Raw genomic sequence first — 26,421 nt, 5'->3', positions numbered from 1 at the left:
TCTTTAGCTTAGATTAGGGAGGTCTTATCTCTTGTTTTCAGGTTCATCCAACCAGTTATTTTTTGAGGATCTGCTATGAGTCAGGCACTGTGCTGGGTGCTCAGGGTACAAGAGTGAAGAACACAAAACCCCTGCCTTCATCGAGTTCATAATCTAGTGGAGGGATGAAGGAAGATAGAATAGATAATAATGCACCAGATGGAGGTCAGATGAGAAAAATAAAGCAGGACAAAGGGATATCAAGTGACGGGCAGAGTCAGCCCTGTGGTGCTCTTCAGGCCTCAGTGAGAGGTTTCCAGGGGCAAGGAGGGTGGGGATGAGCCTGAGAGCTTTAAAGGGAGTGATGGGTGTGGTGCCTGTTTGTGAACAGATTTTTGGGGCCAGGGACCAGATGTATCGTATAGTTTATAAGACCAAACAAAAATACACATGCTACACAATGAACAGTTTAAACTGAACCTGGTGAGGTATCATCATTACAGTTAACTTGTGGTTTTTACTGTGATGAATTTTAAATATTGTTCCATCAGGACAAGTCCTATGCTTTGCAATATATCTTTGGCCCATACAATGCCAGGAGATTCCCCTATCAACCAATCAAATTTGGGGATGATTCAAAATGTTCCCCTAACACGAATGGAATTGTGTGAACAACTGCCCTGAATTCGGAAGCCCCAGAAACAGTGGTTTTAATGTTTTTTTTTTTTTTTTTTTCTAAATGTCTGTGATGGACTTTTCCACCTGAGCCACCCAGAACAGAAAGGGCTAAAAACATCGTTGCCTGGCCTGGATCCAGACCAGTGTGATCTCTGGCTTGGTGGCTGGCAATCCTTCTGACCTTGGGCTGGCTAGACACCCAGCCTGTCTGAACTGTGGTGGCTGTAACAGTTAGATCAGCTGCCCCACCCACTTTCCAGGTTAGGTGGGAATTCAAAGAACCCTCTGCAAACTCTTCTAGATGCAGGTTCTAAGTGGTGTTTTTACGATCTCTTAGGGGATGTACTAATTAATGTAAGCAGAAATAACATAAGCAGAGTGTAGGCATACAAGGCTGGGGGCTGGGGTCTGGGCTGGAGTATATACAGATACAGGGCATGGCAGTTAAGAATACGAGCTTTGGAAGCTGACCGACACCACCTTGCCACTTTACCAGCTGTGACCTGGGCTTTAGATTTTGCACTGTAGTAGCTACTGTTATCACACTCCTTTAGAACAATCCATTAGAAAGTACAAAACTCTGTCGTCCTCATTCTGGTTTTTAATAGTCAAGGTGACAACAATTCACAAAATTTTTGCAGACCCATTTCTAGTTTCCAGTCACCTCTGCCTGCCAGACATGCCATGGATCCTGCTGCCCCTGGCAGGCCCCCACCAGTTTGTGATCACAAACACCAAGTCACATCCCTTACTCGGGATGGGTACTGGGTGAAACCCCAAGCCCTTCCCTAGCTCTGGGTAGAAGTAGTATTCTTGTCTCGCCGTAGGGGTGAAGCAGGAAAGAGAAAGTGTGTGGCAAGGAGTGCCTGAGAAGAGGGGTGAGGCATATTATGATGATTCAAAACCAGGAGACTCTGAGTCAGTGGTGATTCAGTGTTGGGCTCAGTGGATAGGGTAGTGGAAAGACTTTCATCCAAGACCCCTGTAATTCTCCTGTGCTGAACTTACACAGGAAGTACACTTCTGGGGGGAGCTCTTTCTCAGGGGGAAAGACTACCTGAGTTGCTGCCAGTGGGAAGGCAGCAGAGCAGAGTACTGGGAACAAGACTTGCACAGAGTCATGGATGCTACTCACCTTCAAAATGGACTCAGGAGTCTCTGGCAAACACTAACAGAAGGGGCTGGTAAAACGGGAACCCATCCCTTCTCTCCCATGTGGTTTGCCCTGCATCATCAGTGGATAGCTCAGTGACATTCTGGTTCTGTTTTTCCAGGCCAAGATGCTTATTCTGCACTCATTTGGGTTGGCAGGAGCAGCTTCCCAATGAGAAGACACCCTATCTCCCAGGTATAGATCTCTCCATGTAGAGTAAGACAAGGGCAGACAAGGGCAGAACAGCTGAGATCCAGGGCGCAAGTAGCCCAGATGAGGGAGGAAAGGGCTTGGGCAGGTGGCATAGTTAGAATCCCAGTTGGTCAAGGCCCAGGGAGCTTGAATTTCCCAGGGTTTGAGTGAAAGGAGCACAGGGAAGTATTTATTTTCACCTAAAGGGCTCGTGTGCATCTAGATCTGACCTCACACTTTAGGCATGCCTACTGTTGCCCAGTTTTATCTAAGCAAGAGATTTGTTCTTGTGGGAGCAAGTGGCTACAGAGCCTCTTTCTTCAAGTGCCCAACTCCCTTCCCAACAAAGCAGGAAACCCTCTACTAGTCATCTCAGGGATGGCAGGTGGACACTAGTGGATGGGAGCTGTGTGTCACAGCAATTTCTAAGCAGAGATGATGGAAGGCAGGCTCCTCCCCACGTACCCTGGAAATTAATGTGATCTTCCAGCAATCAAAGCTGCCTTCAGTGGGAGAGGTTCTGTACAACATGCTGGTGATATTCCTTCAATTTTTTTGGTTATTTTTATTTTTTTTCTTTAAAGTCCATTGATCGTCACAAAAACCCAGGAAATGCAACTAAGGAGAAAACCAATGTCCAACCGAGATCTAAGAACCCAGAGCTACGGAGGAGACGTGGCACTGGACTGCTGGGTGTGCGGGAAGGGGCGGGAGAGGCGGTCCCCGCGGGGCAGCTGGCCGTGGGAGACGCAGGAGGGAGATGAGGCTGCCGGCCAGGCGGGCGGTTATGTTAACCGCTGTACGATGACGGCGTTGAGCAGGTTGGCTTCCTTCAGGGTCTGGCTCTCGTCAGCCAGTTCTTTGTTCGGGAAGGTAGTCATGAGGACAAAGCTGGTAGCAGCCATGGCCGGCCGGGCATCCACGATGAAGAGTCGGATATCGCTGATCCTGGTGGAGCGAGGGTGAGTGGGGAGGTGGGTGAGCAGGACCCTTCTTTGCTGTCCACAACCCCGGGCATCCTTCTCCACAAGGCAGTCAAAACACTCATTTGGAACCACATCAGATCATGTCACTCCCTTGCCTAAAAACCTTCACAGCTGCTCCCTGTTTCCTTGGGATAAACACCAACTCTACTACCTTACTGTGATCCCAAGTCCTAATTTAACACCACCCCCCTTCCCCTTGTTCTGTCTTCCTCCTCCTAAGTTCTCATGCCGTGTGCTTCCTGCCCACATTGGGGTCCTAAAGGCTCCTCTGCCGATCCTTCTCCTGTAATCCTACTCACACACGTTTCAGTTTAGCCCACATGCAAACTCTGTCAGCACTCAAGGACTGTCAAGCCATTCCCTGGGTCCCATATGGACTTCTGGTTTAGTTGGCCTATGACTGATGAAATTTAGATACTGTTATTCTAGAAAAAAGCACTGCCAAATACCTATAAAACCAAGTAACACTCTTCCCCTGTTAATCTCTTCAATCTCTGTGCCTCAATTTCCCTATCTTTAAAATGAGGTTGGCATAGTTTGCTTTGATCTAGCCCAGATGATCTGAAACAGTAGAGCAGGTATTCTAGAATTCTCAAGGGGCAGATCTAGAAGGCACTTTCATAGCCCAGTGGTTTTTAGAGATCCCCGGGGCAAAGGGAGGAGGCGGATAGAGGAAGCCAGTTGGAGGGGATGTTGGCATTATGTCCCCTCCTCCCCTCCATCAACCACAGTAGTTCAGAATTTATTTTTCTACACCTGGGCTTTACCATGAAATTTTCTGTAAATAAATATTGTGGGGGTGAAAAAAGATACTAATAATTCTAAGCCCCTAATTTTACATGTGAGGAATAAGACCCACGGAAGGGAAGTGAACAGTCACTGGCCACAAGCTTAATGCAAGAGCCGGGACTAGAAACAAAGGCTTCAGACTTGTAGACCTTCCCCTCCCACTGCCTCCTTTGGGGCCAGCACACAGTGCCTGCTGTTTAGGGGGCCCTCCCAGAATAAGTGGGGCCAGACGGCGCAAGGCACCTGTGGCTGTGGTTAAACTTCTGCACCAGCCTCCCGCCGTCGGCAAGCCGTATTTGGATGTTTGTAGTGGGCTGTGACTCGTCGATTGAGACAGAAGAGCTGGCTTTGGCTTCGTTTTCTGCCTGTTGGGCTGGAGAGCTGGTATTCAACACCTGGGGGGCCGTGCTGAGGAGAGAGGAGCATATCAAGCTGCACACAGAAACAAGGCCCTGCAGGAGGGCAATCCCGCCTCGAAGCCAGCCTGAGCCCTGGCTGTGCCCGGCACTAGGCTTGCTGCTGCCGCTACAGAGTGACAGAGACAAGTCCTGCCCTTGTGGAATCTAGGGGCCCAGCAGACTGTACTCAGGCCCCGAGCTGCTGCTAGCCTCCTCACTCCTGAGTAATCTGGGCAGGTGACTCAGCCCCTTCCCTGCTGTCCTCACCTCAACAAAGGCTTAAAGGGAGGAAAGCAGGATGCATGGCAGCCTACCGCCAGACCAGACCAGGATGAGTTTTAACCTCAGAGAAGGGCAGTCCAACTCTGCAGCAGAGGAGGCCTGACACAGCCAGGCAGGTGGCTGCTGGAACGCAGGGACCAGTTCAGACTCCTTCCCTGTCATGGAATTTTCAGGCCTGCATTCCCTAGTGCAACCTCAGGAGTGTGCACATTTATTCTCCTGTGTCAACTATCAGAAGGAGGCAGAGACTTCCCACAGGCCAACCAAGTACCCTGCACCACAGGGAATATTTACATAGTATGAGCAGAACATGGTCTGTTGCAGTGTTTAGAGCTCAGATCTTAGATCAGATGGACCGGGGTCTAAATTCACACACTAGCTCTGTAGTGCAGGGCAAGTTACTCAACTCACTTAGTTTCAAGAAGGGTAGTAATGAGGATCTTGAACAAGGGTGAAGGCTATGTGCCTTCCTCAGTTTTTGTGAGGGAGAAAAAGGAGAATTACATACGATACTGACATATACAAAATGTACACAGAACTATCAATTCTCAGGACATGTGGGTGGCTCAGTCAGTTGAATGTCTGACTCTTGATTTCTGCTCTGGTCACGATCTCAGGGTTGTGGGACTGAGTCCCACGTCCAGCTCCATGTTCATTGTGGAGTCTGCTGTTCTTCCTCCCGCTGTGTACATGCTCCCCCTCAAATAAGTAAAATCTTAACCCCCCCCCCCCCCAAAAAAAAACCTACCTCCCAATTCTCGACAACTGTTGGGAGGTTTTGTTCCTCTCCTGTAAACACCCATGCATCTCACTTTCCACATTTCTCTTAGCAGATACCCTAGCCCAGACCCATGCAGAGAGAAGGCCATGATATGCCAGCTTGCTTGCTTCCCCCAAGCTTCTAATTTTATCAGTTCCTACACTTCTCCCATCTTTACAAGCTAAAAATGGTAATCATAGCAAATCCAACAGAAAGTGCTTTCCCAAGTGTGTTTCTGGGACCCTAGTCCCCCCACAACCCAGGGAAGTTGTGGAAATGTCTCCTAACAAACTGGCAGCACCAGAAGCCACTTGCATATTAAATATCTTGAGAGACTGTACAGTTAAGGCAAACTTATTTGACCACATCCTTTTTTCAGGTGACACTTGTATATACTGTATCATGTCAAACACTGCCCCAGAACACATAGCTAGCAAAGGACTGAACAGTGAACTTATTCTGTTCTGTGAATGTGAGAGCGTGGGCTCAGAGAGCCACCAAGTAGAGTTCAGGAGACAACTCTGGCCACTGTTACCAGCTACGAGAGGAACTGCTTCTATAATATCAGCCTCCCAGCACATGGGACTCAAATGCGGGCCAGGGCACACAGAGAAATCACAACACCACAGACTTCAAGAGATGCTCACAGTGGAAAGTTCAACATTACACCTGTAAATGCCTAAGACCAACTGTTTTATTCAGTAGTTTTATGGGTGTTAGGTCAACTGTCTAATTAGACTGTAGGTGGACTGTCCCTCAACTGTTTATATAACACTTCCAAGGATAAAGAAGCACTCAGTGAAGCTATTGCCTGCCAGAAAGGGAACTCTTACATTTTCAGTCAGGCCTACAATGAGAGAGAAGCTATTTCAAGAGGGCCCAGGGTACCTGTTTGGGCAACGGTGGAGGAGGCAGGGAAACAGAATAGAAACACCCATAAACATGGGTGTTTGTGCATGCACTGTCTTGGGGGTTTTGATAGCCTCAGCCTCATGACTCACCACAACTGTCCTTGTGGGTACAGTTCTCCATTTTATGGATGGGAAAACAGAAGTGTATGTCGTAGAGCAGTTTTTCAATTTTTAAAAACTTACATAACAAGCTTTCTCCCTGTATGTTCTGTGTTCCTACCAGTCAAGCCTCACATTCCGTGGTTTACTTTACAGCAAAAATGCTTTCTCAGACTTCTCCCCTGCTCCCAGAGAATCTGAAACATCCCTCCCTTATGAGCTGGGTGACCCTCAGCAAGTTAGTGAACATCCAGGCTTCTCCATTTCCTTTTCTGTAAAAAGAACCATAGAACCATACCTTTCAGGGCAGGGAGTCCACACATAGCAGCCATTACAGAGTTAAGTGTGATGCTGGAAAAACAGCAGAGGACCAGCCACCCAATCTCAGTTCTACTATGGAATTATACAAGAGATGTGGCCTTGTGCAAGTTACTCAACCTGCTGGGCTCCAGTATCTGCATGGGGAACAAGGAACTGTTCTGCCATGAGGATTAGCTGAGATAACGTGTGCAGAAGGCCTGACATAAACCAGACAATTAAGAAGTCCTCCATATACGGAGGCAACTGATTTTTTTTGCCTTCTTCCCAGCACAACTTCTTGCATGGAGTTGGTGCTCATCATATGAAGACCGGGAAAGCCTGATGCACAGACTTGGCTGTGTTGCTTCTGTTTCTCTTGCACATCCCACGATTAAGGTGAGTTAGGGAGGCAGGACAGACAACACTATATGTCTACGATACACTAATCACCCAGCTGGGCCTTCAGCTGAGTATTTCACACAAAGTAGTTCATTTAATCCTCAATGGCGTGTGAGGTAGAGATTCATTATTTCTAATGTATAGATGAGGAAACAGGCACAATGGCATTAGGTAACATACTGAAGATCCCAGTGTTGGTTTGATGTGAAACCAGTACACAATCCAAGCTGCCTGGCTCTTGTCCTGTGCTCTTAACATCTGCCACACTTTCCTGCCAGGCCTTGGGATCAAGCAGACCTAGACCTGGACTTACAGAACACTGTTCCAACACACAGTTTGCTCACTGATAATTAAATGGGAATTAAATGAAATTTCTGGTTGAGATAATAGTTAAAAATAATCCACCACATCCAGCATATACTAGAAACACAAACAAATGCTTATGTGGCTATGTAATAACAATCCCAGATGCAATGCAGCATGACAGGTAAGAACAGAGACTGGAAGGAACCCATCTCTGAACTGACCAGGCGTGTGACCCTGGGTGTGATCTGACCTCTTCAAGGCTCAAAGTCTTTATTTGTAGACTGGAGACTGAAACAGGATTAAAGATAGTAACACATATGAAATGCTTACTACACTGCTTAGCTAATAACAGAAAAACACTCTAAAAGCTGATTCTATCATTTCTTAAGGTCCTGTCCCACTTATATTTGTCTGTATTTTGGACCCAAATCAGCTGGAGATGCTACTGCCTAGCCATGGGCTATAACTGGAAGGTCACCTAAGGGGCACGCCCAACCTACATTGCCCTCAAGGAGGGTGAGGATTAAGGAGGAGGAAACTCTATACCAGATCTTATGGTTCTTATTTGTAGCAGAACACTCAAAGTGTATTAGGTCCAAATTGCTCTAATTGTGTATGAGAACCACATGCATTTGTAATAGAACTCAGCTTTGGGTTTGGTGTTTCCTAAGAACTCCTAACACTTGTGCCATTCCTCTCAGCGGCTGGGCACCTGAGGCAGTGAAGGCACTTCATTTAGGGATGGGAACGGTCAGATCAGACATCCAGAAGTTTCTTTACTATCTCCCTGTAAATACCATACGACTCACAGAGCAATAGAGCCTCACCCAGACCGAGAGCCTGAATTACTCAATTGTTCATTTCCTTTGTAGTCAGGAATTAATGGGCACTGAGGTGCTTTGTTGTCACAATTATAAGTGCTGACACTTTGCCATCTCTTTACAAATATGACCACTGCAGAAAGCATGGTGAGCAGCTGAAATTCAATCTGGGTAGCAGCAACCCTATACCCTCCTCAGAGCACTCTTGGCATTTGTTACTCATAATTAAATAAATGCAGTCTTTCCTGGACCTTCAGAGTAGTTCCTGTCCAAACAAATGTAAAACCTAAAACAAGTTTAAGAATCTTCTCAAATTTTTGAACTGAGAACCATTTATTCATTCAGATCATTAGAGAAAAAACCCAGAGCTGACTGATTTTTGAGGCAAACTTGAGAACATTTTCTTAAACCTTTGGCTCTTGATCATTTTAATTGACAAGACAATGGAAAATGTTGCAAAATTTATGGAAAAACTAAAAAAGTTGTCCATCTGTTTAAGACTGAAAAGCTAAAACCTCACTTAGAAAGCCAAACTGAAATAAAATGAAAGTGGCACTGGCAAAGAATATTTATTTACCTGACAACATCAAGGTCTGCCAAACACCTGATTATAAAGATATGTCTCAACTTGTTGGATTCATCCTCCACATAATAAATTATTTATTCCCATTTTGTTAAAACAGACTTCCTTAAAAACATTTTAATTTTTTGAGATGTGGAGTCTTGCACAAATAATAACAGAGACTTTCCATTAAGTATCTTGAAACCAAACAAGCCCAACTGTACAGTGTTTTGAGTTCTGAGCCCTTCCTTATAATTGCTGGTAGGTAAAAATAGATACATCCTTTTTGGAGGACAATATGACATCATCTTAAAAAAATGAAAGCCCTTTTGAGCCAGCAATTTTACTTTTGGCCCAAGAATAGTGGGTATATAAGAATTTAATTAGAGATATTCATTGCAGTGTTGTTCTTAATACTGGCAACTGCCTAAATGGTTCACAGCATGGACTGGTTAAACTATAGCACGTACACAAGATCAAAAGTTATGTATTAGAACTAAAATAGTAGAAATGCATTTTATTGGTATTGAATGACAGCCATACCAGTATCTTTCATTAGGCAAAATAGCAAGTAATAAAACAACATTGTTTACACAAACGTATAGGACTAGAAAAATACTAACTGGATATATCTGGGTGTTAGGTTTAGTTTTTATTCTTGATCTGTATTTTCTAAAAGATAATATGTGTTATTTTAATAATTAAAAAAATTACCTAGTGCTCTACAAGTTTACCATAGCTGGCAGGGAAGCCACAGACAGGACCACTCTGAGGACAACTGTCTGTCTTGGACTATCCCATAGGCCCAACAGGGTGGACAAAGTGAAAGCATGGTAGACTTAATATTTCAGTCCTGGGAAATCATCTATTGGTATCTAATGTTCTGAGTTATTACCTTTGCTTCTAATAAAGCATGAATGGCCAATAGGGAGGTAGGGGATTCTAGGAGAAGGCCCGCTCAAAGCTCAAAAACTGCCAGAAATAGGTCAGAGAGGATGCTTGCTGGGCAGGTGTGGGAAGCAATGCCAGTTAGAAGGCCTGGGTTCCAATCTTGGTTTCACCACATACCAGTCATGCACCCAAGGGTAACTCTTAGAACCCAAGAATCTCAGCTTTCCTTCAGTAAAATAATGATTGTACTAGCAGGGAGGGTCATTATTTCCTGAATGCCTCTTTTAAGCACAGTTCTCTCTGAAGAATACTGACCAAGTGACCCACTGACAGAGCTCTGAGAGAAGGCAGCCTGTGTATGTATGGGTTCTCTGGTGGGAGAACTCTGCCTATCAAAGGCAACAGTGACTTTACCAATCAGATCCTATCAGGGGTTTGAATGCAAGATGGAGGCAGTGGCAAAGGACATAAGGCAGAAAAAGTCACAGAAAGTGACAGTGTCAGGCAGGGTCAAAGGAGAGATAAGAGCCTTTATGATGGTGGAGCAGCAGCCTGCACATGGCAACAATGTTCCTAACCTTCCTTGGATCCTGAACAATGCTGCTCTAAGGCTGGCTGGGTGGGCCAGTCTAGAATTATTCATCCCTGCAAAACCTCATTCCAGGTGACCTGAGAAAACGCATGTCTATTTCAGCCATAAGCCATGAAGGAGGTTACTAGCATGCCATGAACATGCTATATTACTGAATCAAAGCAACAACATATTACCCTTACTGCTTACACTGACTGCTCACTGTGGGGCAGTGCTCTGTGCTCCTCACAATAACTGGGGAGGTAAGGACTCTCATTAGTCCTATTTTGTATTTGAGCAAACTGAGGCTATAAAGTCTGAGGTCATACAGCTAGAATGTGAAGAAGAGATTTCAAGCTCAGTTCTTTTAACACCAAGGTCTACGTTCTCCACTCTCTTCCTCCCATAAAAATGAACCATGCAGTACCCTGTAATGGTGAAGAGCTGGATGTAAAGTGAGTGAGTTATAGGGTCTGCAGGGTGTGGTAGAGTAACCAGCATGTTCCGCTTCCGCCTGTGCTATTCTTACCTGCCCAATTTCTGACCCTCGCCAGTGAAGGCTTTGAAGGCTCCCTTGGGCTTCACAAAATCCTCATCCCGATGGTCTTCCATGTCCAAATTCACCTGCCCGCCGTGAGCTAACCTCCGCAGCTCCGCTGGCACCTCCCTGCAGGAGAAAAGGCAATACTGGGGTCCACACGAGCAGCACAGGAACCGGCAACAAAGGGTGTAAAGGGAGGAGAAATATCTCAGTTCCAAATGTGAAAATCGCTGGGCCTCCACAGGGAGCAGCTACTTTAGTGGCTACTGTCTGCCTCCCACTTGTTTCTCACTTGCTCAAAGTCCCAGTTGAGACCTCTATCTTATTTGGTAACTTGGTTCTGTCCCAGGCCCAGAAGGGAAAAACAGACACACACGGTTTTAGATCTGTGAATCTGTATTCCAATTGTGTTAAAACTGCTTAAAACTTTTTACTTCTTTGCCTGCCTGGGTGTCTGTCAGTTAAGTGTCTAATTCTTAGTTTCGACTCAGGTCACGATCTTAGGGTCCTGAGACTGAGCCCCAGGTCGGGATCTGTGCGGAGCATGGAAATTGCTTGAGATTCTTTCTCCCCCCACCCCCTTCCCATGTTCACATGTACACACTCGTGCATACTCTCTCAAAAAAAGTTAAAAAAAAATTTAAAAATGGGAAGGGGGGGCACCTGGGTGGCATAGTCAGTTAAGCATCTTGGTTTTGGTTTGGGCTATGATCTAAGAGCCATAGGCTCGAGCCCCACATTAGGCTCCACACTCAGTGTAGAATCTGCTTGAGAGTCCTTCTGCCCCCCCACCCCGCACTCTCCTGCTCTAAAATAATCTTTTTTTTTTTTTTCACTTCTTAAATAATAAAAATCTGATCAGCTTCTTTTCCATCTGCCATTCCACTCACGGACATGGAACCCAGAGGAGGGCTTCTCTGCTCACCCTCTGCGGATAGACTCCAGAAACTGGGCATTGGATGGGTCTTGGTAGCTTCTGAGTTCACCATTGTCCAGGCTGAACCCACTCTTCCAGAGCTTTAACACTACATGAACCTGTGACAATAGGAGGTAAGCAGTCCATACATTGTCAGGAAACTGGCAAGCACTCCAACGCGAACCTGCAAATTAGCAAGTTCTTACTATTTTACTGTATCATTATCAAAATGATACACACCACACACACGCATGCACAAAGAAATCAATCACCAAATATTAACCTAAAATAAGGTGATATGGCAACAGGTTAAGAGCATGGACTTTTGATTTAAGCCGACCTGGGTCTACATTTTGATTTTGCACTCACTAGCTAAGTGGCTCTGAGCAAGTGACTAAGTCAAAGCTGTGGCTTATCTGAAGGGTTTCCAGTGTGCTTGGCATGTAGCTTATGCTCAACTAAACGGCCATGGCAAAATTACTCATGGGACTATTTTGCAGTCATTACAAATGCTATCTACAATCCCTGTTAACTCTCCATACATATTCACAGAAAAGGGTCTAGGCTACAAACCAACATATTAGTAGCTACTGCCTCAGATGGGTACAGTTTTTATTTTCTTCTTGGTCGACTATATTTTGGAATAAAACCTCAAATGATTAAAAATAAACACATTATAGAAACTAATGGTCACAAGACAAGACATTTGTTTATGGCATAATACTACGTTCACAAACTTCACAATTATCGATATAGTCTGAGACACTTAGGGTAGAGGACCCTATGCACAGAAAAAAAAGGAGTGGGCAGTAGTAGTAAGGAAAATTTTTTCAAAGTTGTGTTTTAGGCCTCTTGGGTAGACTGCAGGCCAAGTTCTTTAGCCATGTCCACACTGCCAGAAAACCCCAGAATCATGATCCCTCTGCCCAAAATTTGTGGAATGCTCAGAAAACTCCTTCATTTGTCCATCCCTTCTGCTCACCCCTTCTCACAAGTGCCCCTGCCCAGTCATGTAATCCTCTCCACTCCCAGACCACAGTAAGGGCACTGCCTCTTCCCTTTGAGGATCTGCTGGTGCACACTAACATGTGACCAATCTCTTCTGAAAAATGGCAGAACAGTCTATTTCCCAAGGAACGTAGATGCACACTCACATCTTGGCCGGAATGCCGCCTCCTTTCTCCTGCCACATAGGCAGACTCTTCCTCTGGTGCTGCCCCAAGGCGATAGCCACCCCCTGCAAATGGCTATAAAACACAAGGTCATAAAACACTTGAGACGGTCAATGGTGGTGAGTTACTCAGATACAGTAACATACCTCAAGCTTGTTACCTACTAGGTGCACTTTCTCTGGTACTGAACTCCAAGCCATTGGGCCAGGTAGTATGGCAGATGAATTAAGTGGCCAGGATTGGTGAAAAGTGGAATGAGGGAGGAGGTGCTGCTTGGCTAAAGGGAAAAGCTGCTACTAAACTCTAGCTAATAATGGTCATGCAGAAATCTGGGTGCAAGACACAGACTTTCTGACTTTCCCAAAGACAACAGAAATCTAGAATTTCTGTAACACAGGTGGCTACTAATTAAAACAAAATACTGAGTAAATCAAGTTGGTTTAGGCCAAATAAAAACGTGTGTATAGGATCTGTTCCAGCCCACAGGCTACAGGTTTGAAAATTGCCTCAAATCTTTATTTCATGCTAAAAAGTGAGAGAATCTACATTATTCTGCCATAGGTAAGAGTAACTAAGCAATAAAAGACAAAACGAAACAAACTCTGTCAGTACTGGGGTGAGAAAGGGCTCCCACTTGCCCTCAGAACCAGAGTCCTGTGGGCATAGACAATAACTGCCCATGCTCACTCTGGGTTTACTGGTTTCTCCAGGGCTCTTGGTCACTCGCTCCACAGCTACAGCTCCATGTTCCTTGGCACCTTTAAAGAGATCATCCACCAGCTCGTTGGGACTTTTCTTCCTGGGAGGGCCAACAATCTGCTGTCCACTTCTCTCTGAGCCCCCGGCATAAAACCTGTGCAGAAAATACATGTCTACCACTAAACGCACTTGGAAAACATGAATAGAACATGTGCCAGGCTCTGGGCTAGGGCTAGGCACACAGAGATAAAGGGTGCAATGCCCATCTGTAAGGAATTTATTGTCTAGCTGGGGAAATAGTAAGTAGGCAGGCAGGCATAATGCAGTATGAACAGCAATGGAGGTAAGGGGTGCTCTGGAGCATTGGGCTGTGGGAAGATAATCAAGGCTTCCTAGAATATCTTCTGGGTTGAGTCTTGAGGATGAGGATATGTTTATCAGGTGAAGAAACCAGGGAAGGGCATTCCAGGCATGCATGACAACATGCCAGCTCCAGAAAGAGTCCCAACTGGGAATTAACCATCCGGTGGCCAGCACCTTTCTAGGAGATAGCAACTATGGTCACAGTCAGAAGCAGCTATCACTAGCAGCTCTGGGTTAACAACGGCAGTGGTATGGTTAGTACAAGCAGCTAGGCTCTGGTGCTGGCTCTGACACTGAGTGACCCTGGAAAAACCAGTACATTGCCCTGAATCTCATTTTCCTTATCTGTGAAATGGGAAGGAAGGACCACATGCCCTACCTACCTGCTCCTTAAGTCAGGGCCATGAGGTTCAAATCAGCGGATGTATGCAAAAGAACAAGCACAGAGTAATGCACACATGTAACGTGGTGTGATAACAGCACCGAGAGCTCACCCAAGCTTCACCTCACCTTGCTATTCTTGTGGTATCCACTGGGGGCAATGAAAAGAAGGTACTGAAGGAGGTTGGGAAAGACAAATCCAAGCCCCAAGATACCTACACGAGGCTCTGCAATGGACCAACCGTGGCTTGAGATTAAGTTAGCAGTTTTTAATTTGGTTCTGAAAACCAGTACGTGTGTAGCCTGGCTAGCCACTTGTTTGTCACTCCTATTCACTGCCAGGTCAACAACATGTCTCCGAGTGGAGAAGAGTTGAGAACCTATAAAATTAGTCTCAGCCTTCTACTTCCTGACATTTCCCACTGACTGCAAGGCAAGCCACAGGCCTTGACAAGGACGACAGCACCAATGTCATCACGTCTGAAATGCTGAGGGGGCAAGGATGTAATCAGGATGTGAAATAAAGGAAGGTCATCACCTGGAGTATGTGACAGGACAGGAAAAGGAGGCAGCGGCCATTTAGGAGTTGGGCATTCACATACTTGATGGCATTGCCTTTCACTCAAGGAGTGTAAAACTCTGAACCTTGAATGTATCTAAAAAGAAGGCTGTGAGGCAGTGTAAAGGTCACTATATGGATGAAAACAGAGAATAGAACACATGTAATTTCTCAGCCCGCTTCCCAAAGAGTGACCATGAGATAAGTATATTTCCATAAGGCCTACTATGATGATCCTCAGGAACATCTGACCGACCCAGGCAGGGCCCATGAGGAACTAAAACCTGTGAAATGAGGCTGCAGATGAGGTTCTGTTCAGTGGACTGAAAGGTCTTTATTATGGAATCTCAAAGCCTTGCCTATGATTAAGTGCTTAAAAATGTTCATTCCCCTAACCCACACTTTGATTTCTAGAAACTTCCCTAGGAAAATAATCTGAAATGTAGCCAAAGATTAATATACAGAGATGTTCATAGCACTGATATTTACAGTGTAAAAAACCATCAAAAACCTAAGTGTTGGACAACCCACATGATAAATTATTATTATAATTACTGAAAACACTAATGAAGAATCTTAATGGCATAGAGAAGTACTGAAAAAATAGCATTACTCCAAGAAAAACAAAAAACAAAATGATCTGACCATCACCATGTAAAATATAATACCAAAGTACATTTTTATACAGAGCAAAGACTGAATAGAAATACGCCAAAACTTTAACTCTAGTTACCAAAAGGTTCAGGAGTGTTGTATTTTTTCAGTACATATTCTGTATTTTCCACAATGGACACTATTTTTATTACAGCATTCTCTAACAGTTAAAAACAAACAGTACATGTATGTATGTATGCACGTACGTATGTGGGGGAATACACACTGATATCCCTTTTACTCTGCTTATTATGTGATACACTGCTTTTTTAATTAAAAAGAAAAACTGGAAAGCTATACACCCAAAATACTGACACCTGGTGACCACTGGGTTGCGGTATTATGAATAACGTTTTCTCCTTCTTTTCAATTTGTTTCCCTTCCCCTAATACTCCTCAACAAATACGTATTATTTTATTAATTAAAAAAAGAAAAACCCAGAATACCACAAAAGAAAAAAAAAAGTAATAGGGGAAAGGAAGCCACCCAGGCACCCCCAGTTCTTATTCTTCAGTTGCTCTCAGTTCTCCGTTCCCTCTAAGCTACAGGGAATAGAAGACTGTTTCTAGGATATAAACCACCCAGACTAGCCCATGGTAGTAATGGCAAATGATAACTGGCAAATTATTTTTCTAGATGATTTATATACATTATCATGAACTTTCCTGTGGATTGTGCACTCCTCAACAAAGACTCACCTCTGGCCCTCTTCCTCCTCCTCCTCTTCGTCTTGGTCATGAATGAGGTCTCTGAAGGATGTCACCCTATTATCACTGGAGACACAGAAAGGAGCAAAATGATCTCAGGGAGAGTTAAACAAAATTAATCCCCATTAACAGTTGCTAAGGAGTTGAGGACGCAGGGGTTAGATTTTTTTGGTGGAGTAGAAGAGCAACTATGTGAAAGAAAGCTAGCCTTTTTAAAAATTTATCAAAATAATGTGGCATTTTTCTTTGAGGTCACTCAGGACTGCAAGTAAATTAGAAAGGGCTACCGTGAAATAAGATGGAGTCCAATTTAAGCTCCTTTAGAGGGAGGAAAGGGGAATGGTATGGGGTACGTACTACTTTAAAAACTTAAAACTGGATAGCTCTTTCCATTTAATTTTTATTAATTTTTAACAGATTTTTATTATTTTTAAATAATCTTCACATCCAACGTGGGGCTCAAACCCACAACCCTGAGATCAAGAGTCCCAGGCTCCACCCACTGAGCCAGCCAGGCAACCTTCATCATTTAATTTTTAAATACCAAGGGACGCTTGTGTGTTAGGCACTGAACTGGATACTAGGTCTATAATCAAACATTGTTCTTCTTTTTTTTTTTTTTTTTAAGAGTTTACTTATTTATTTGAGAGAGAGTGAGCAAATGAGCAAGCCATGAGCACGGTGAAGGGCAGAGGAGAAGCAGACTCCCTACTGAGCAGGGATCCTGATGTGGGCTCGATCCCAGGACTCTAGGATCAAGACCTGAGCCAGGGCAGTCCTGGTGGGCAGTGGTTTAGTGCTGCCTGCAGCCTGGGGTGTGATCCTGGAGACCTGGGATTGAGTCCCACATCGGGCTCCCTGCATGGAGCCTGCTTCTCCCTCTGCCTGTATCTGCCTATCTCTCTGTGTGTCTCTCATGAATAAATAAATAGTCTTAAAAAAAAAAAAAATGAAATCCTAATTTCCTATCATAAAAAGTATACTAAATGAACTAAAGATTAAAAAAAAAAAAAAAAAAAAAGACCTGAGCCAAAGGCAGATGCTTAACCGACTGAGCCACCCAGGCACCCCCAGTTCTTATTCTTCAGTTGCTTATAGGCTTGTGACCCCTGGGCCAGGAAATCATCTGTTAAATACTATTGGTAGGGGCTGTGGCAGAGGAAAGTACATGGGACGTGTGGGTACAGAATGTCTTTCCCTCATGGGGTGGGGATGGGGGAACATCAAGAAAGGTTTTCCAGGAAAATGCAACATTGGACTGTGTGCCAAAGAACAAGTGGACCATCAGTCAGGTGGATAAAAGGTGGGAGGGGGGTAAGGGAGCACAGGGCACTGCAGAAAGTGCTATACATACATACAGAGTAACACATTCCAGGAAGGACAAGTTATCCAGAAGTAAAAAGGAAATGAACACATGACTAGTACACCTCTGTTTCTGCTGCAGGCTAGTCAAGAGAAAGTTTTTATTGATGTTCAGGAAAAAAGCAGAACTGTGGGGGGGGGCCGGACAGAGCACACTAAAAATGTGTGAGAAGGGTCACCTTCTTCCTCTGACACTTTTACACTGTCATTTTTTTTGTTTAGACTGTCCTCAAGGAACATAGGAATCATGGGACACATTATATAAAAACATTTTCTGTATTTCTTAGGGGGAAAAAAGTAGGTTGTCTATAATATGTGCAATACAAGTTTGGTGAGGATAGACCAAGAAACTTCAAGGAACTATTTTCTAGGGAGAGAGACCTCAGTTCAATGCTGAAGATCTGTATCAAGGAGACAATCACAGGACAGAACAAGCTTTGAAGTGCCACAGACTAGAAAAGAGAGAACAAAGACCAATTAATGTAGCAAATGCATTCTTTGCTTGAGTTAGCTGATAGCAACCTCCTGGGCATTCCTGGATGCTCTATATGACATGGTTCAAAAGGATCCAAGTGATAGATGTGCACTACTGCCCTGAAAGGCTAATTCCACTCATTAATCTTCCCAAAAGGAGTTTTCTACAGATACTCCAGCCTAGCATCCATGGGGGAAAAAAACCCTCTCTCTGTTGTTAAATACCTTCAAATACCATGTGTACACGTGCTGGAGCATACTACTTGCTCTGGCTACAGGTTTAATTCTTTCTCCAAAAGTTCTCACATCCAGACTCTGGACTCTGACGTCCATATACCTGGTTCTAATCCCAAATGAGCCACACGGGGATCTAGGGCATGTTAATAAAGTTCTCAGAGTCTGCATATTCTCGTGTGCCAATGGGGTCAATCACAGCACCAAACTCCCAGGCTTTCTGTGAGCTGTCAGGGCACTGATGCATGGTGCCAGCACGTTTCAAGTGCTAGTCTCAAGAAGTGGTTCTCAAAATGCTGGTCCTTAGACTGAAAACATCAGCACTATCTGTGAGACTGTGAGAAATGCCAGTCCCCAGGCCTGCCTTAGAGCTCCTGGGTCAGAAACTCTGAGAGGAGTGCCCAGCACCCTGCATTTGAGGAGCTAAGTAATTCTGATGTATGCTTAGAGCTGCACTAGAGTAGCACTCAGAGTTACCTTATGGCATGGATGTCCAGGGGATACCACTGATTTTAGAACACTCTGTCCTCCACAAAGTGGTAAAATGTCTCAGAAATTCCATTTTTCAGCATCAAAAACTCTATCTCCCAGGTACCCTGGCATCCTGAAGTGCAATAAGGTACTTTGTCAGATTCATGTTTCATAAGTGATAGAAACATTATACCTGTGCTGTCCGGTATGGAAGTCATAGTCACATGTGACTACTGAGCATTTGAAATGTGTTTTGTATAAATAACTGAATGTTTGTTTTAATTTCAACTAAACACCCATATTAAACTATTGGCTCCTACACTGGATAGTACAGTTTTAGAGAATCAGAAAATGGCAGTCCCTGACACTCTTAGGAAAGAAGAGTTTAGCTGGATGAAGAAACAAAAACAGGAAGACATTCACCACTACCTCTTGCTCTGCCCTGTGCTAGGTAGAGGGGTCAGAGGTGCTGGACAGGGAGGCCATATGTGGCAGAAGCAGCTCTGAATATACACAGACTTGGGCTTGAATCTGCCCTAAAAGCAGCTATCAGTTACTCAATCTAACACCCAGCACCCTACCGACTTCCAAAGTTGCTGAGGCATAACAACATAGGTAAGAAGAGACAGATGGTGGGTGCTCCTGAAATCCCAGCCCTCCAACTTCCAGGAACTTACAATCTACTGAGGGAGAAAAAATGAAGTTAAATATCAGAAGAGTTCAAGACAACCCAGGAGAGGTCACCAAGCAGTACGTGGATATGGGTCAAGCAGTGAATGAATGAACTACAGATGACTAGATTTCTGAGTAACAATACCATTGCATGCTGCCTATGGGTTGGGGATGATGCACTCAACAGAGAAGGTAGGGAGTAGCTAAACCTGGAAGGACACGTGGGATGTAGACAGGCAAGAGTGCAAGCGTGTCCAGTTAGGTGAGAGGCTCAAACAAAAGCAGGAGAACCAAATATGAGGCAAAACTGAGATACCAATGAAATCAGTTTGGTTGGAATAAAGATTCAAGAAACAAGGAAGAAGGGGTAAGATTAGGATGGGCTGGTTCAGGGCCAGCTCTGGAGGACCCTGAATGTCCACAAAGGGAGCAGTACATCATTATGGCTGAGAGCTGAACGATAGAAGCAGAAACAAATCTGCATTTTAAATCCCTGTTTTATTAGCTATGCATCTTGTGAAGATGCCCAGCTTCAGTATCTTCATCTGTAAAATGGGTACTATACACATACATAGGGTTGTAGTGAGGACTAAAGAGATATACATGTCAAGGCTTAACCAGGGCCTGGCACCTGGCAAGTGCTCAATAAATGACAACTGTTATTACTGAGGAGTTTAGACTATCTTATAGCAATAGTTAACCTTTTTATGTCTCACAGACCTTAGAAGATCTGATAAAAGCTGTGGATTTTCTCACCAGAAAAGATACAACACACATACAAAATTCTGCCTGCAATTTCAGGGCATTTATAAGCCTTCTCACATCCATTCCAGATTCCTCCTGGGGGTTCAGGGCCTCCACATTAAGAACTGCCATTCTAGAATCAAGAGACGACCTCACTAATGGAGTTCTGCTCCAGAGCAACAGTCGAGAGCAGCAGGACAGGGTGAGCTGGAAGCAGGCTAAGTGTCCTACAACACTCAGGTCCCTCAGGGTGAGGGCAGAGGCAGGTCACACACACACAACTCTTCTGAGGTGCTGGTACAAATGTGGCTTGTCCTGAGAAGGCACTCTGGGTTTTCCTTCTGGACCAGGACAACGATGTTACAGACTGTGTCTTCCCTTCCGGACAAGGACAATGACGTTACAGACCGTGTATTCCCTCGCTCCTTTTTTTGGCTTCACCCAAGCTGAGTACTATGTCTGAGGCCTAACCAAAGCAACAAAGCAAGGCCTTTAGCCTGCACATGTGTTCAGTCTTTCTCTCTCCTTGGTCTTAATATTAAACTCTATTTCCTTGATTCTTTTACTTGTATGTCTACTTTTTAGTTTATGTATTTGTTGTGGAAAGAGACAGGGGACACACAGGAAAAGAACAGAGATCATGAAAACTGATACTGACAATAATAATAATAAAAGGACAATGGCTAACATGTGCTATGTTCAACGTGCTTTGTAAATTACAAACTCATTTAATCTCCCATACAGTAGGCACTGCTATCATGCCCATGTGAGAAGCGAGGAAAACCAAGGGACTGAGACATTCAGTAAAACGTCCAAGGTCACAAAGCTCCCAAGTAGCAGATCTGGGATTTGAATGCAAGCAGTCTGGTCGATAGGCCTATGCTCCAATAAATCATTGCCTTGATAAGACTTTGAAGCTACAGAGGAGAGAGGCACCCAGGAAATCAGCCATCTCTTTAGTGGCTATGTTCCAGGTAGTAACATCCAGGTGAGCCATCACCCACACCTCGTAGGTCAGTCCCTGTGAATAATTAAAAGATCATCTGCCTACTACTTTTTTTCTGGACATGGTAGATAGGGAAAGAAGCTAAGGAGGAACAAAATCTGGGGTTAGAGTTCCTTGTTTTTAGAGGGAGGAAATGTAATTTAAAGCTTGGATGCCCTTAGAGAAAAACACAATTTACCACCCCACTGGCAAAGAAACACTCTATCTGTATTTTGGGGTTGATTTAAAAACCAAACAAATTTTTATGGCAAAAACATATACCACAGAGTAGAAACAAATCAGGCTAGAGCAGAGAGGAGAGTTGTGGTTCAGATACCTTTGTAGGAAGACGCCCTGCCTGTCTCCTAAAAGACCAGAACTGTCTCACTCAGCAGATCCTAGCACTGATCCATCATGGGAACCTAGGAGTTAGAGGCTGGGACAGGCAATAGAAATGGGATTATAAAGGGTAACTCTTTTTCACTTAATCAACCTGGGAAAGAGTGGGTTACACAGGTTTATTTTTCTCTAAGACTTGATAGGGTAATGGGCATCCTAAAATATCAAAAGAGCCTTTCTAAAGTCATATAGTCTAATCTTTTACATCTACAGCATCCCAGAAAGGAAGTTCTTTGGTTTCTACTTAAAAACTTCCAGAGATAGGGAGAATACTCCTCACATTCATAAATAAAAGACTCCCAAATATCTTAAAAGTAGGTTCTGTGGTTCTTTCTCCCCAGGACTGGACCATAAACCACACTCAGGTAAAAGTCTCCACCTGAGGGTGTCGTGCATCTCCTCTACAGGAAAGGAGCAAGGCATGTAAGGAACTAGTATCCATCAGTTAATCTAACTTTCTCAGTCCAACCCACTGGTCCGTATCCCCAGGCCTGAACCCTCCTTCAAGTCAGGAAATTGCTCCTCATCACTGTTGGAAGCACACCCATGTAGCAATAATAGAAGTTGGCCCTTACCTGGGGGCTGTGCCTCTGGACACTGAACTGGGGGTTGCCTGCGAAATGGTCACAATGTCTTCATCCCCTCCATCCTCATAAAAGCTCGCTAGGGCGATCTGAAACAGAGAGGTAGTAACTTGGGATTCTTAAGCCTTCATCTAACACATGATCCCTTTGAGTGCAAAAAAAAAAGCAAAGTCACCAAGATATGGCCCATGTTTTACAATGTGGCCTGTATCTGGGGACCAGAGAAAGTAAGATCAAAAGATAGCAGCCCAACTATTTCACTTCATAATCATCTGAAACAAATTTCACCTACTAAGGGGAATAGAAGGCAAAAAGGAAGGCTGGGATAGAGACACTCCTCACTCTCATTTTATCAGGAAATGTGATCCAGGAAAAGCAGTGTACATTTATTGAGCATTTATTTATGTGCCATGTTGTTTTGAGGATAACTCTACATATGTTAACTCATTTAATCCTCAAAGAACCCTATGTGATTAGTGTTATTATTGTCTCATTTTATAAGTGACACAGAAACACTGAGAAGTTAAGAAAATTGCCCAAAGTTAAGCAGTTGATAAGGAGTAGAGCCAGGTTCCATCCCAGGCAGTCTGCTCAGGCCCTTACTCAGCTTTTATGGGATAGACAGGAGCCAGGAACAGGGAGACTGGTCTAGGTTGCTATTTTTACTTTCTCACTGAGGCCCAGTTTCCTCATCTATGCAATGGAGACACCTGTCCCACCAACCCTGCACGATGCACAAGAGGACGTATTAATATTCCTGCACAGTCATGCCTTAGCTCTCTACGCACACAAGGTATATGGGATTCTTTTGACCCTTTGTGTTTGGTCGTTTCTTTCAGACTCAATGGTTAGGTATTTCCTAATCCCTTACTTTAAACAGAGAAACAAAGAGCACTGAGGTCTACGGAAATGAGAAAGATATGGATCCTGGTCTCAAGATCAGCAGCCTTACAGGCTCGAAGTGAGCCCTTGTGGGATGTCGTCAGCCCATGAGGAGTGTGCCCCTGTGGGATAGAATCAGTTGGCTGGAGGCAGCGTGCTGTCATAGAACATGCACTGAACTGGGATTGAGGGCGGGCCTACATTCAATTCCTGGCCCTGCCAGGCAAGTCTTCACATGTATGGGCCTCAGTTGCCCTACCTGTTGTGTCAGGAGACTAGGACTGATGACCTGGTGACTGTAACATTGTGAGCTTCTAGGTTTCCCAGGCAGCAGCTGTATTTTGTATTTCTGCCCCACACGGGGGCTTTACACTGTGCGTGTGTACAAAGCGTGATGCTACACCTGACTCTTTTGCTCCGGGGAAGCAATTTAAATGGTGGAGTTTGCAGATCCAGTGCAAATCTCAACCTCACTGCTTACTGGCTGTAGGATCTTGGGGGCACACTACTTGCCCTCTAGGCTTCCAACTCCTCACCTATACGAAGGACCTAGTCCTCTTTACCTCAGCGTTGCTGGGATTAAATAAATCGTCACCTGTAGAGTGCCTGGCACTTGGTGGTTTAGAGCTTGGGCTCTGGAATCAGAACTGAGTTCTGTCTTCTCCGCTTCCAAAGTGTAACTAGTGACGTCTTGAGCAAATCACTTAACCTCCCTAAGCCTCAGCTGCCAAACGCAAAGATTAAATAGTTTAAGACACGTCTTTGCTTTTTTCCTAGAAGTCGCTGAAATGCTTTAGGACATTATGGGGTGGTGGAAGGGGAGGTGGGCGGGGGATGGGGGCACTGGGTGACGGGCACTGAGGGGGGCCCTTGACGGGATGAGCACTGGGTGTTACTCTGAACGTTGGCAAATTGAACTCCAATTAAAAAAAAAAAAAAAAAAGACACGTAAAGCAGTCGGAAGGGCACCTGGCTCAAGAAATACTAACCACCGTCATCTACCTCGGACGGAGGGCGGGCCGAGACCCCTGACGCAGTTCTTTTTTTCTACGATTAGTTACCGAGCGCCCGCCCGCTCTGAGCCAGGCACGCGGGGAGTCAGACCTGACAAACGCCCTCCCTCGTGGGGTCGCCTCAACGTCCTCACTAACTAGTACGTGACGACCATAACCCCCACGCGTCTCCCCTCAAGGAGCACCTAACTCGGAGAGGCGAACGCGCGCCCCCGCCCTCGGGGGAGCGGCTCCCGGCAGCCAGGCCGGAGGGGGCGTGGGCCGACTCGCCGGCCGGGTCCCGCCTCCCCCTGCGGCCCGAGCGGCGCAGACGGGACCGACGACCCCCGCGGCCGGCGCGGCGCCACCCGGGCCGTCGCTCCCGCCCGCCCGCCCGGCCCCTCGGCGCGGCCGCCACGCCCCCAGGCTCCCCCTCCACGCGGCTCGCCGCGGTGCCCGAGCCCCGCCGACCTCGCGGGCGGGCCGGGCGGAGGGGAGCGCGACGCTGGGCAGAGCGGGGCCCGGCCGGGGCCGGCCCGCGTTTCCCCACGCCCGGCCGAGCTGGCGACGCGCGGCCTGCCACCTCGGGACCCTGAGGCCTGGGGCGGGCCGCGGCCGCGGGATGACTGTGCGCTTCGGCCGCCGCGGGCTGGAGGCGCCAGACGCCCGCCCCCCAGCCCCGGCCCGACGCGGCCGGCCCCGCGCCGCTACCTGCAGGTCCCAGCCGGCCGACTCCAGGAAGAAGCGGGCCCGGTCCTCGTCGGCCCCAGTCACCGCCACGAACTCCCTCAGCGCGTCCTGCCGCTCCGCCGCCATCTTCGCCCTGTGCGCCGCCCCAACCGCTCCGGCCGCCGCCGCACAGCCTCAGCCCCGCAGCCGCGTTCCGCCCGCGGGTCGACCCGGCCCAGCCGAGCGGCGCCAGCCCGCAGGCCCCGCCCCATGCGGTGCCTCACGCAAAGCCCTCCGTGCGGAACCGCCGCCCCCCCCCCCCCAGCTCCGCGCCCCCTGGCGGCCGCGACGCGGACAGGCAGCCCAAGGGCGGCGGTGGAAGCCGCGCGGAGGAGGAGGGGCGCGGCGGCGCTTGCCCGCACCTGTGGGACGGAGGCTCTCGGGGCGAGCCGGATTCGCAGTTATGCGTGGACTCATTCCTTCATCTCATTCATTTATTTATTCGTTCGTTCATGCCCTTGTTCACATATTTACTGAAGGCGGTCAAAGGGCCTGGTGCTCTTCCAGGCGAGGAGCAACGCAAAGTTCCTGCGCCCTTGCTCACATTCTAGGGGAAAAAACAGGCCTGGAGCCACAGGTTCCCTCCTCTGCTCGCAGGGGGCTCCCCGCGCCTTCCTCCGCTCTCACACCGCGCAGCAGACGGAATCTCAGGGCCCGCAGGACCCGTGCGAGACCTGCCAGCTCCTCCATCTCATGTCCTAGGCACCCCGCGAAATCCCTCTGCTCCAGCTCCAGGCTCGCTGTCTTGCAGGCGTGCATCCGCCTCAGAGCCCTGCCAGAAGGGGAGGCTCCTTTTTCCTTGGTGGCGAGGTGTTCCCCCACTTTCCTCAGGCTTCTGCTCTAAGGGCACGCCCCCTCCCCCCAGTGTAGGTATTCCCTCCTCAAGGAGCCCTTTCCACGTCCCTGGGCTCCATCAGGCATCCTTGTGCAGGCCCTGTGGGGCCACATGAAGTGTCAGGCTTCCCCGGGGGCCACAACGTGGCTTATCAGCACTCGCTCTGGACTCAGCCTGGGGTTGAAGCCCAGGTAGTACTGCTTGTATGGTCTTTCCAATCCGCAGTGTCCTGATGGGTACACGGAGCTCCTTACAGTACTGCAGGGGGCGGGTGTGTGTGTGTGTGTGTGTGTGTGTGTGTGTGAGGATCCACTGCTCAGGGTAATGCTTGACACTCGCCAAGCCCTCTACAAATGTTAGCTGTCATTTTCCCTCCTGGGACCTGCAGTCACTGGTATTAAACAGCCACTTACTGATCCTTTGCTGAATCAATGGAGTATCTGAGCATCCAGATGAGAAGTTCAAGGTCAGAATCTGAGGAGGACAAGGATGCAGGGCGGGTACCTGGACCCCTGGAGAGTGTTGAGCTGACTGTGGGCTATGATCCAATTTCAAGAAAAAGAACTATTCCTTTTCCGTAAAACAGATGCCTTTATAATGGGGAGAAATGGCCTGAGACCTCAGACCCATAAATGTTCCTTCCCCAAGTGAGGTGGCTGCAAAAACATTGCCCTCAGTATCCATCATGGTTGTGGGCTGGGCTCTCCCAGACAAGCTGGGTGACAAGTGCAGGTCTCTACCCTCTCTGGGCTTGAGGGCCTGCTTTTAATTAAACAAGGTGGGAAGGGAGTCAGGCCAGTCCAGTGTTCACAGCCTTCGCAGACCCACAACCCCTTTTTCATAAAAAACCATTTTCTATCACTCCTTTACTACCTTACATGGAATTCAGAGATGATAAAATTGACCTACACACATTGAAAAAAATCAACATCATGCCCTAACTGGAGAAATAAAGAAATAATTAGGAATAAGATGATCTGTATTTCAAT

General features: G+C 46.4%; 1 protein-coding gene across 2 annotated transcripts; it reads right to left on the bottom strand.

The window, feature by feature from the left end:
* Nucleotides 1-1,243: 1,243 nt before the first annotated feature.
* On the bottom strand, nt 1,244-24,741 carry NSFL1C (NSFL1 cofactor). 2 transcript variants are annotated; one of them, XM_077872524.1, is made up of 9 exons: nt 24,580-24,741; nt 21,986-22,083; nt 16,061-16,135; nt 13,394-13,559; nt 12,689-12,781; nt 11,544-11,653; nt 10,607-10,744; nt 4,021-4,185; nt 1,244-2,950 (listed from the first exon to the last, which is right to left on the bottom strand). In XM_077872524.1, the coding sequence occupies exons 1-9, from the start codon at nt 24,682-24,684 to the stop codon at nt 2,788-2,790; spliced, it is 1,113 nt and encodes a 370-aa protein (XP_077728650.1). In that variant the 5' UTR covers nt 24,685-24,741; the 3' UTR covers nt 1,244-2,787. The 2 variants fall into 2 exon arrangements, with proteins under 2 accessions (XP_077728650.1, XP_077728651.1); XM_077872525.1 differs by lacking the exon at nt 24,580-24,741 and adding an exon at nt 23,866-23,983.
* Nucleotides 24,742-26,421: the final 1,680 nt, after the last annotated feature.

The sequence above is a fragment of the Canis aureus genome, chromosome 26 (assembly GCF_053574225.1).
Source record: "Canis aureus isolate CA01 chromosome 26, VMU_Caureus_v.1.0, whole genome shotgun sequence".
Classification (NCBI taxonomy): Eukaryota; Metazoa; Chordata; class Mammalia; order Carnivora; family Canidae; genus Canis; species Canis aureus.
The sequence above is the reverse complement of the archived record's forward strand: the minus strand, read 5'-3'. Positions and strand labels throughout refer to the sequence as shown.